This window comes from Marmota monax, unplaced genomic scaffold (assembly GCF_021218885.2).
Source record: "Marmota monax isolate L192 unplaced genomic scaffold, Marmota_monax_Labrador192_F-V1.1 WCK01_AAM20220418_F8-fsc00167, whole genome shotgun sequence".
Taxonomy (NCBI): Eukaryota; Metazoa; Chordata; class Mammalia; order Rodentia; family Sciuridae; genus Marmota; species Marmota monax.
The window spans coordinates 3,080,446-3,092,142 of record NW_026694116.1 but is presented as its reverse complement, the minus strand read 5'-3'; the positions used below and the strand labels follow the sequence as shown (position 1 = coordinate 3,092,142).

At 57.3% G+C, this 11,697-nt stretch overlaps 2 protein-coding genes across 4 annotated transcripts in view; one reads left to right on the top strand and one right to left on the bottom strand.

The window, feature by feature from the left end:
- Positions 1 to 1,816: 1,816 nt before the first annotated feature.
- On the top strand, positions 1,817 to 3,579 carry Brd3os (BRD3 opposite strand). The gene has a single exon (XM_046465458.2). The coding sequence runs from the start codon at positions 2,403 to 2,405 to the stop codon at positions 2,655 to 2,657; it is 255 nt and encodes an 84-aa protein (XP_046321414.1). The 5' UTR covers positions 1,817 to 2,402; the 3' UTR covers positions 2,658 to 3,579.
- Positions 3,580 to 4,969: 1,390 nt separating this feature from the next.
- Brd3 (bromodomain containing 3) overlaps positions 4,970 to 11,697 on the bottom strand; it is a 32,071-nt gene continuing 25,343 nt past the window's right edge. For all 3 annotated transcript variants that reach the window (XM_046465457.2, XM_046465455.2, XM_046465456.2), the window contains exons 10-12: positions 9,862 to 10,154; positions 8,806 to 8,931; positions 4,970 to 7,909 (exon numbers count right to left, since the gene is read on the bottom strand). In XM_046465457.2, coding sequence (XP_046321413.1) covers positions 7,794 to 7,909; positions 8,806 to 8,931; positions 9,862 to 10,154 — 535 coding nt within the window. In that variant the 3' untranslated portion in view covers positions 4,970 to 7,793. The remainder of the gene's footprint in view (positions 7,910 to 8,805; positions 8,932 to 9,861; positions 10,155 to 11,697) is intronic.

Sequence of the window (11,697 nt, the reverse complement as noted above, 5' to 3'; positions counted from 1 at the left end):
GAATATATTTTTTTCCTCTGAGGTTAGTGAGGTTTCACTGTCAAAAGAGTATAATGCAATGTTTCCATATATGTATGAATAGTGTGCCACACTCACGCTGACCCCCATACCCCTGCCCCACAGCCTCCGTGTGTGTGTGTGTGTGTGTGTGTGAGAGAGAGAGAGAGAGAGAGAGAGAGAGAGAGGGGCAGCGAGCCCCACGCAGACCTCCTCTCAGCCGACTGCAAGCCTAGGGTGTGCTGTTGCCCTGCTTCTGCCGGTTCTTCTTCAGTGCTTACTCAGAGCTGAAGGTGCCAGTCCTCCGGCCAAGCCTCCCAGCACCTGCTCTCTTGCTTGTTCAAGCTTCTGTGTGGTGCATTGCATGGTCAGTTCTGGTCAAGGTCTTGGGTAGCTGTGAAGAAGGCGCATTTACAGTTGGGGGTTTGATGTTCTGTGGGCGTCCGCTACGTTTTCTTAATTGGTGTTGGAAATCCTAATAAGCTGGCCACGGTGGCGACGCCTGTAATCTCAGCCGCTCAGGAGGCTGAGGCAGGAGGATCGCGAGTTCAAAGCCAGCCTCACCAAAAGCGAGGCACTAAGCAACTCAGTGAGACCCTGTCTCTAAATAAAATACAAAATAGGGCTGGTGATGTGGCTCAGTGGTCGAGTGCCCCTGAGTTCCACCTCCGGTACCAATCAATCAACTGATCTTCAAGAAGGAAAGGAGAGCCTCACCAGGGTCCACCTGGAGGCTCGTGCAAAAGGAACAAGCTGATTTTCAGCAGCACTTCCAACAAGCAGCATGCGGGCCGGCTGGCTGGGTGATGGATGGGTTTGCCACTTTTTTGTGGGTTTTGGTACTGGGTATTGAATCCAGAGGAGCTTAACCACTGAGCCGCATCTCCAGTCTTTTTTATTTATTTAAACACAAAGTCTCTCTAAAAGTTGCTTACGGTCTAAATTGCTGAGGCTGGCTTTGAACTTCTGATCCTCCTGCCTCAGCTCCCGAACGGCTGAGATTACAGGCCTGTGCCTCCGCGCCCGGCTGACACCCTTTTTTGAAACAGTATGCCTCACACATTTAATAAATCAAAAATACCTGAACCATTACTAGAGTGAGAGGATAATAGAAATACAATATTTCTGACAAAAGTAACTACGCGGGCAGCGATACAAAAACACCACCAGAAAAATGACAGGACCTAGGGTGGCGGTGGCTCCGGGCTCCTCCCCAGCTCCTCTGGCTGGACTTTCTGCTCTCTCCCAGCTCCTCCTCTGCCTTCCCCTCCCCGTCTGCGGTTCTCCCCAGCTCCTCTTCTTTCTCCTCCACTACTCCTCCTTCCCCGGCTCCTCCTCCCCTCCCCAGCCGCTCCTCCTCTGGCTTCTCCTCCCAGTCCGCTGCTCCTCCCCGGCTCCTCCCCTTCCCTGGTTTCTCCTCCCCCGCATCCGACCCAAATCCTTCTCCCTCCTGTCCGTCCCCTCCTCGTCCCTGGGTCCTCCCCAGCCCCTCCTCTAGCCCGGCCCCCTCCTCCGCACCCAGAGGCGCACGCGCGATCTCCTGGCTGGTCCCCGCCCGGTGGAGGGATCGATGGTCCGAGCTCGTGCGCGCCTGCTCGCCCTCGGCGCTCGGCTCGCCGTGCCTGCGCGTTGCCGTGGCGACGCGGTCGCGGCCCCGCCCCCGGCCGCTGCCCGAGCGCAGGAGAGGCGCCGAGGCGTGGGGGGCCAGCCGGGCGCGCGCCTGCCGGGCGGCGTGGGGGTCCCGCCCGGCCGCCCGCCCAGCCCCGCGACCCGGGGAGCGCGAGGTGGTGCGGAGCGTGGCCGGCGGGTTCGGCCCCCGGCCGGGGCGGCCCCTATGCGCGGCCGTGGAGCCTGCCCCTGTGGCCTCGGGCCGGCGGCGCCCACGGCCTCTGGCCTCTAGCCTGGCCGCGCGGGGAGCGGCGCGGCGCGGGGCCCGAACTCCAGCGTATGGGCGCGCGGCGGCTCTTCCCGGGCCGGGACGACTGGTCAGTGCGCGGCTTGCACACGCCGCCCCTCCCCGCGGGTCTGGCTGCATCGCGCGCTTGTGCCCGGGCCTGGAGTTGTCTCCCGCACAGCTGTCCAGGCCGCGGCGCGGAGGCACGACGCTCGACAGGCCCCAGAGTGGTGCCTGGCCCTGTCCGTGTGGGCACACCACCGTGCCCGGCAGCCGTGACCCGTGGGCCGTCCCGAATGGCTCACCAACTCCCAGAGGCACATCTCCTTTCCTCGTCACGCCGCCCTGCTAAGGATGTGTCCTGCAAACAGTCCGAACCCCTAACCTCCCCCAGTGCGTTGGACAAGGCATCCTCAAACCTGGCTGCTGCGAGAGTTGTTCGTTAGTCCAGAGTGGAGCAGCCCGCAGCCCTCCGCACGCGAGGGCAGCCCGTGCAGGAGCCCGCGCTGGGATGAGCGGCCGAGTCCCGCTGGCAGAGAAGGCCCTGTCGGAAGGCTACGCCCGCCTAAGGTACAGGGACACTTCCTTGCTCATCTGGCAACAGCAGCAGCAGAAGTTGGAATTTGTGCCACCTGGGACATACCTGAGCAGGAGCCGAAGCATGTGGTACTCACAGTATGGAAACGAGGCCATCTTAGTCAGAGATAGAAACAAGCTTGAGGTCTCCCGAGACACTGGGCAATCCAAGTTTTGCATAATTATGTGATTCCAGTGTGGAAAGCTGCACTCAAGTGCCAAGCCTTGAGGAAAAGGAGACTAATCTGTTCCATGGTCCTGTTCATTTCTTGTTGGAGATCTTAAAGACCACGAAGATTGAGCTCCTGTGTAAGAACCCAAGAAGCCCAGCTCCAAGCCCTTTAGCACAGATCAGTGCAACTGGTACCCAGAGATTGCTGGGGACCTTTGTAGCCCAACATTATGACATGCCGCTGCACCAGGTGCTGCAGGGAATAGAGGGCCTGGGCACTGCTGGTCGCTGTGTTTCTGTTTCCAGACAAGACCAACAAGAGTGGCTCCCACCTTGCAACCCCCCTTCAAGGTTTTCGTTTGCTGGTTTGCTTTGCTGGGATGGAACTAGGCCTCATGTGATAAGCAAGTGCTCTGCCGTGGAGCTGTGTCCTCAGCCCTCAAGGTCTTACAGGTTATTTGAGTAGTAACTTCTGCCTGGTGAAGAACAGGTGAGATCCATCAGCGTGCATGTAGTGGCCAGTGGCCAGCCCAGCACAGGTGGCATCTCAGTAGCCATAGTCCAGCACAATCCTCACTGGCCCAGACATTGGCTCACAGGCAAGTACATCCTGAACCCCTTAAGGAAACTCCCAAATTTTAAGCTCCACAGGAGTTGCCTACAGTGCTTTCAAACATAGTCCCATGGTTGAGAAAGGCAGGTTCCTCCCTGGATGGAGTATTTTGGTCTTTGTACTCTGAGCTGCATCTGCCCGACGTTTGACTTGTCATCTCTGCACACGGGCAACAGTGCCCACCTCTGTGGGCAGTTTCCTCAAGTCATTTTGAAAGAACTTGCCCCTGCTGTCATGACCATTCCCATGGCCGTGCAGATGTCAGGTGTGCTTTGTCTGTGGATTCTCTCATCTAAATAAACATCCTTTAGGATTCTCCTTCCCTCATTTTTTAATGTGTTCTTGATCTTACTTGGCTTTTGGTTTCTTGGTGCTACCTGAGGACTGCTAAAGCCCTAGTGCCCCAGAGAGCATCGCTGTCGCAGTGGGGTGCACGTCTCCACGCTCATACTTGGAGGGCGTCCTCTGCCCATGCATTCCCTCCACTCAGCTGTTCAGACAGGGCCTGTTTCTGCCTGTGACACCTGGCAGGTGGCCAGCGGTAGCGCCCAGCTCGTCCCCATTGCACGCAGCCTGTCCTGAGCACAGCGTGCTCACTGTGCTGGCCCCCTGCAGCCGTGCTGGTGCGCTGGCCAACACCACAGGTCAGCTGCAGCCTGGGCCTTTCTGCTTGGCCCCTGGTCTGCTGGCTGCCTCAAACCAGAAGGCTTAAGGTGAGATTTCCTGAAGTGCCACAGTCCCACAGGGGATGCTCAGGGCTGGTGGACTATCCATCTGCTAGAGGAAGACTTACCAAAGGCTCACCTATCAAGGGGACCTGGCACTTGGGAACTGCGCCAAGACTACTAGGTAGTTTCTGTCAACGGGTTTTCGGTTCTTGTGTAATCCCTGCTTGGGAAGAAAACAAGCCCACACTTATCTGCAGTACCTGAATGCCACCTGCTCACTGCATCTATGACTAACCTAAGGACAGGTCAAGGTCAGGTCAGTATGGGACAACACTTAAATGGGTTGGGGTCTGAGGATACATCAGCCCAGGGAGGATAAGACTCACTGGGCCAGTCTCTGGAGGGGTCAGCGGATGCAGGTGACAAACAGGCCTCCACCCATACATGGGACAGCTGGTGCTAAGCTGCTTAGGCTGCAGGAAGGTGGCATTTGCCTGAGGTGGACAGGCCAGTGCTACGCTGGAGAAGGCTGGTCTGAATGTGAAGATCAGTGTCAGTAGGAGTGACAATCGGCCTGACTCAGCTGGGGTGGGGGTGGACATGCTCCCTGGCCTGTGCTGGGGCCAGTCACTTGAGTACCTCCTCTCCAGGAAGATGTGGGACCACTCTCCATGGCCGTCTTGAGCAGTGTTGGGACCTTGTCCAGACCTGTTCTTGGTGCACTCCGATCATGCCTGGCCCGCTGGACCCAGAAAGAGGGCTGGATGCCTGCACCACAGGGGCAAGTGCTAGGGGAGGCCCAGCAGGGGGAGTGCCCGCATCTCTGAAGGCAGCCTGGGGTGGGGGCAGGGGCGCAGGAGACGGGAGCCTGGTTCTCCCCCTCACACACAGCAGCCTGTCCCAGAAGCAGGTACTAGGAAGGAGGGCGGAGCTCTCAGGGAGGCCAGGGGGAGGGCCGGAGCTGTGGGATGCTCTGGGTGCTCTGCCAAGAGCTTCACCATGCGGCCCGAGTCGGGGAGCCGCCGCAGAAAGCATAGGACAGCACACAGTTGGCCTTTTTCTTCTTCTTTTTATTATGAAAACAAAACAAATGCCCCAGGAGAAGGGTCCATGATTACCAGAAACATCAGAGTACTCTCTACCATTTTTATTCTGTGGTGTTGAGGCCAGCATTGCAATAAACAAGCTAAACTACTTACACCGGACTCTTTTTCAGTAACTGACATTTACAGGAATATACTAGAAACGGCACTAAAAAGTTAAGAAAAGTTACGGTAAACTTGCATGCACATCATACAGAAAAGTAACATTTTAGATATAAAAAGGAAAATGTCCTGTAAGTGTTAGTGTCATCAGGGAACAGCGGTACACAGTGGGTGTGACAGCCTTGAGGCGGCATTGCTTTTCCCAGTGACAGTAAAAGGCGGGACGCTGAAAAGAACAAAATCAAACGAACAAGAAAACGCATCTCGGTCTGTGAGCAAGCCTGTGGGGGGGCAGGCCAGCAGGAGGGCCTGGGCCCGGGGCCACCCAGGCCTGGCCTGGCCTCCAAGGCTCCTCCTGCCCTTCCTGCACCCTTCCCAAGGAAGCCTGCCGAGAGCTGCCCTACGGCTCTCCGCAAGGGACAATCTAGTGAAGCCACTGCAGTCCTCCCCACATAGGTGAGTGGGGCACCAGGCGCCCACAGCTCACACCAAGGGTCTCAAGGGAGTCGCTGACCCTCCAAAACTGAAGAGAAACAGTGTTGAGTCTGGACAGAAGGCCTGAAGTTACAGCACCAAGAGCTGTGCGCTCAGTGTGGCCACAGCCTGGGAGCCGCCAAGCCAGGGACCTGCGAGAAGGGCGGGTGGCGGTTGCGTCAAGCATGGTGGACAGCGGGCCACTGCACCAACTCCAGCTGCTTCTCCCGGGCCAGCTCCCACGGGCGACACCTCACTACCTGCAGCTCCCCCAGGGACCCTGGCTGGGGCCTGTGCCTCGCCCAAGAGTGCACTCCTGGAACGTCACCACTCAGATCCTGTGCGAAGACCTGTCCATCTCGTGTTAATTCCTTAAAATCACAGTTTAAATATTCTATTAAAGATCTATTTAGAAAATACCTTTGAAAAACAAGGGTAACTTTTAAAAATGGAACTTTAAAATCCATTTATATTTTTACTATAAACAAAACTGACTTAAAAGTTTAACAAGCCAAGTGGCAGAATTGCCGGTAGCCCACCAGGCAATCCCACACCCGCGGAGGGCCAGGGACTGAAACGTCACCTGCCCAGGGATGCCCACGACCAGTCCTATATTCACCCAGGTGTGCCTGTGGGGACCACGGACCACCAGACCAAGCCGCCGAGGCATGGACCCCACAGCCCCTGGGGCCCTCATCTGGGGGTCTGTGAGGACACCTAGGGCAGGCATTTCTCCAGCAGGCAGCACTGTGTGGACCCCAGGGTGGCCTCCATGCCTGGGCAGACCGGCCAGGCCCCTGGAGGCTTGGGTGAGCAGGGGGCAGGCCGGCCAAAGCCACGGTGCGCAGAGCTCGGCTGGGCAGAGCTCAGCTGGGCCAGACGGCAGCCTCCAAAAAAACAGAACCTTCCGTTAAACTCTGTATATTATTACTTTTTACAATAGAAAGTTAAAAATCGAGCCTTTGATTTACTATACATTTCTTTTCTCTCAGATTACAAAGCTTATGTTATAGAACTGGGGTTCCCTAAGTTGATTTTAAGTCTTAAAGAGACCGTAAGTGAATATGAGAGAACTGAACCAACGTAAATACCTAAGTGTGCTGTAGCTGAGAGGTGTCCCCCTTAGTAAGTCTCCAATGTTACAAAAACAAAAGCAGAAACAAAGTAACCCACGAGAAGAACCAAAAAAGCCACCGGACTCAGGAGGAGCACACAGACGGATGAGCACCAGCCCGGCAGGCGGGGAGGCCGGGGCCCGGAGGCCGGGGCCCGGAGGCCAGCGTCTCTGCGACTTCTCCTAATGCACTTCTTTCACGGTTTTGTTTTTCTTTTCTTTTTTCTTTTTTTTTTTTGTTTTTTTTTTTTAAAAAAATGACCAATGATGTTAATAAATAAAGTATTTATATATACATAAACTAGGGAAGTGGTTCCAGAGTGTGCGGCAGCAGCCAGGGCAGCACTGACCAGATGGGGACACACGGGCTGGACTTTTATAGAAAACCGCTGAACCTTACAAAAAAGTCTCTCTTTTTTTTAATTTTTTTTTTTTTTTTTTAAGTTGAGGTAAAAGTTTCAGTGTTGGAAACCCGGACGCCGCACATGCAGTAGCTGTGTTCGGTCCCGGAAGCTCCTGCTGCTGCCGCTGTGGCCGGAGACCAGACGCCCGCCCGCACACCCGCCCCACGGCACACTCGGCTGTGGAGCTGCACAGCGCCTCACTAGGCCCAGCGGGGCCTCACTGGCAGGCACACCTGTCCTTGGCCCCGGCAGGGGTGACCGCAGTGGCACGAGGGCTACAGCCCAAATGGCAAAGATACCACACGCTGGCAAAGCTTTCAATACAGTACCCACGTCAGTCTCCCTCCGAGGACAGCCCAGGTTGGGCTGGGAACAGGGACTCTGCAAGGTCCTTCAGATCCTGCCTCGCAGGGGTCCAGGGGTCGCTGTCAGGTTAGCATCTGAGGCCGTCGTCTCCAAGCAACTGAACCGAGTTACGAAGAAAAGACTAGCGGGGCCACACCTTCTGGAGTCCGATGCACGCACAGGGAGGACCTCTGACCTACTGGAGCAGAACTGGAAGATACCATAACACTGAATCAAAGAAGACCTGCACACCATGGAACAAAGCAGTGTATTAACCACGGGCACCGCAGGGCTCGCTGTGGGCATCCTCCGCCGGCTGCTTCCAGTCCCGTCACTCGGAGTCGCTGCTGTCGGAGCTGGACCCGCTGGAGCTGCTGCTGCCCGACTCCGAGGAGCTGCTGCTGCTGAGCCGCGATGGTCCCCCAGAGGGCGCGGAGCCGGATTTCTCTGTAGGAGACACAGGGCGGGGAGCTGGGGACAGGCACTGCACACCACGTTGTGTCACAGTTCACCCCCTTCTTGGCCTAGCGGTCAATAAACACCCGTTGAGATGAATTCATGAGGGCAGTGAGACCACTTCAGCACGCTCCAGACAACGGACAAATGCAGTCTGCTAAGGGGAGCTGGGGAGGGCGCCTCGAGAAGCCTCCCGTCAGGGCGCAGCCACCAGCTGAGGGACAGCGGTGCAGGCCCTCCTGGAGCACCCTTGCTGCCTTCCACAGTGCTGGCAGGAGCGCTGGCCATCCCAACACGAGGCAGAGGGGCCTCTGCAAGGCTGTGGCTCTCAATGGGTGTCCAAGCAGGCCAGACTAGCCAGGGACTGGGCTCCTGCGATCAGCCCCCAGCCCATACCATCCCCCAGGTGTGTCTCAGCGGCCTGCTCCTGGGGTGTTCAGGGAAAAAGACAGTTGCTCTTTCTTCAAGGCCCCAGAAAAGGGAGGCAAGGACTCAAATACTGGCTTGCCTAGCCACAAGTCTTGGGTGTACACCAAGCAGAAGGCCCGGCTGTAACGCCCCGTGGAGAGCGGGTGCCTAGCTGTGGCGGTCAGGAAGCTTGCTACAGAGAGGCTGGGAGGCTGCCCAACAGACTCCAGGCTCTCCCTGCCAGCAGGGCCATCTGCCTCTGCCTCTGCCTCTGGGAACGTGGGGCTTGTACGTATACCTCACACGTGAAACCCCCCGAGGCCTGGGCTGGGGCCACACAAGCCACAAGGACAAGCTGAGGCTTCAGGGGCTGAGTGCCCCATCTCAGAGCAGAGCTCACTGGCGAACCCAACTGCATGCTCGCAGCCCTGGTGACCACTGCCCTCCAGACAGAGGGCACGGGGACACCCCGTGGGTACCTTTCTTGGTGGGCTTCTTGCTGTTCAGCTGCCCACTGACGTCCTGCAGCCGCTTCTCCAGCTCCTTCTTCTTCTCCTGGGCCAGCTCCTCCTTCGACTTGGCCGCCTGCTTCTTCCCGCTTGTTGCTGTGCAGGGACAGATGAGCACTGAGAGCCAACCAGGGGCCGCAGCCAGCCCTCACCTGCTGTGCACCACTGCCTGACCCCAGGCCAGTGCATCCCCTGCACAAAGCTGCGCCCAGACCCCGAGCCACAGAAAGGACCAGATGACATGGAACCACACCCTGAGCCCTCGCCATGTGCAAAGCCCTTGTTTTTAAGGCTTTTTTCGAGGATTCTGAAGGGGAATGGGCCCTTTCCACCCACTACTGGGTGCACAGAAGAGGCGTGCCACCCGCTTGTGGGAAGGACAGGGCAGTCCTGAGGCGGAGCCCCAGGCAGCCCTCCCTCATGGCGACACTGCCTATCCCCTGCCTGTGCTGCAAGGCTATTGTGTTCTGAAGTCTGGGCTCCATACCTGACGTGTCACTGCCTCCAAGTGGACAGGTGACTTACCTGGTCTAATGTGCTGTGGCCACACAGGCCACATGGATAGGCCATCCAAGGGAAGGAGGCTGCCTATGCAACTGCACGCAGGTCACGTGAGCTGCCACCCTGCACAGCCTACTGTGGGACCACTAGGGTCTGTCCCCAACCTGACTCCAGCACCTGCAGACCCAGTGAAATCACTGACTTTCTAGGAATGTCTGGGGGGAGGGCTGGAGTCCACCCTGTGGACACTGGGCCCCAGGCCAAGGAGGGAAGTCCGCCCCTGCAGCTGCTACACAGCCTCAAAGAGAGCCTCGGGAAGGTGTGTGATGACCCCAGCCAGACGCTGAGTGAGTGGTGGCGGGCCACCTGGGATTCTGCCTTCCCTAGGCAAGGCTGAGGCCTCAGAGCAGGGCAAGAGGGCTGCAGAGGCTCAGCCCCTGCCAGATGCTCTCAGGGCACAGCGTGGGGGGCCGTGAGGACAGAGGAGGGAGGAGGGAAGGGGCTGTGACCCTCCAGGTGACTTACAGAAGGGCTTTCTCTGCTTCTTCTGTAAGCAAGACTTGACATATCTCTCCAGTTCCCTTAAGGTGGTGGGTTTCAGAGTCTCGAAGTCGATCTCGATCTCGTCGGGGTTGGAGTCCCTGAGGGAGGGCTCCCGCGACTGGATGATGTGCACCACGCGGCCCAGCTTCTCCCCCGGCAGCCGGTTGATGTCCAGGCTGAGCTGGCGCTTCTCATCGTAGCTCATGGGAAGACCCTCCTCCTCCTCTTCGGAGTCGTAGGACGCAGACGCCTGCTTGCTGCCCTTCTTCAGCTGTCTAAGGCACAAGACGGAGAGCATGGCCTCCAGTTCCCAGCCACCACAGGCTGGATGACCCCTGGGGGCAGAGCTGCTGGGCAGACCCTGCTTCAGGGTCTCGGTCATGGTCAGGGTCAAGACAGCTGGCCTGGCCTACAGCCCGCTCCCCTCAGCACCCCACAGCACTCTCAACCAACACCCAAAGCAGGTGTCCACGGCCAAACCATCCAAAAGAAGGCAGGGAGGGGGACAAGAGGGTTGGGGGCATCCAGACCTGCCACCAACTGCAGGACCACGCATGGCCCAGGCACAGCCTGCAGCAGGGAGAAGGACAAGAGCAGGCCTGTACCGAGTGCCACAGGAGCAGGCTCCGAGGAAACCCACGGCCACACCTGCCTCAGAAGTGGGCTTCAGAATGAGGGAGAGCCTCAGGGAAAGGGTCGTGACCAGGAGTCTGCTGACCGAGGGGTGTCCAGGAGCCAGGCCTCAAGACGTGAAGCCAAGCTGGGCGACAAGGGAGGCAGGCCCCACACGACATCAGACTTGCACAGTTCCCCCAGGCCAGGAGTGACACGAGAGCCAGCCGCCAGCCACCCAGATGGGCACACTGTGCCCGCCTGGAGCTTGGAGACCACCCACCCTAGGAGGACATCTGCCCTCAGAGACACGCCATGTGAAATTAACCCTAGCAAACTCAAAAAGTGTCGGAGTCACAGAGCAGGTCCTGGGACCTAATGGACTTAAACAAGAACCCAATCACAGCAGGAAAAATCCCCAAACGTTCAGAACTTAGACGACCCAACTCCAAATGACCCAGTGGTCAAAGATGGCGTCTTTGACCGAATGATGCAACCAGAGTCCTTCTGTAGCGTGCAGCCAAGCGGACGGCGCTCATGCGAGGTCAGACTGCCAGGAGCGCCCATCAGCAAGGCCCAGGGGAGCACTCTGTGACCGTGTCCTAAGAGCCTGCAAGGAGAGCGGACCAAGTCTAAAAGGCAGAGCAAGAGCAAAGGCTGGAGGTGAGGGCAGGAGAACAGCTGAAGGAACCTCGACGCGAGCAGTGACACCCACAGTGTCCATGCAGACTCCCAACACAGGGATGGAGAGGCGCATCACGCCTGGTCTGCAGGTGCCAGGGGAACATGACACACAGCCTGCGTGCAGACACGTCCCAAAGGGAACATGGGAAGACACACAAGGGCCTAGTGAGCTCACACGATTCATATCCCAGATCATGAAAACACTTGAATTTGTGCTCACAGACTATCCAACAATCAAAACCTTTAGGTCCAGATGGTTTTGCTGGTGAATTCTACCAAGCGTTTAAGAATTTATACCAATCCTACAAATCTACCCCAGAAAAGAGAAGAGGGGGTGCTCTCGTTTTCGTAGTCCCTGACCACTCTGAGTGTTACAGTCCACTTTTTTCCTTGGGTACTGGGGATTTAACCCACAGGCACTTAACCACTGAGCCACATCCCCAACCGTTTTTATTTTTATTTTTTTTTTAATTTTGAGACAGGGCCTTACTCAGTTGCTAAGGCTGGCCTTGAACTTGGGAT

What these genes read in the sequence shown, in the direction of transcription:
- Brd3os (XM_046465458.2), top strand. Translation starts at nt 2,403, where the DNA reads ATGAGCGGCCGAGTCCCGCTGGCAGAGAAGGCCCTGTCGGAAGGCTAC.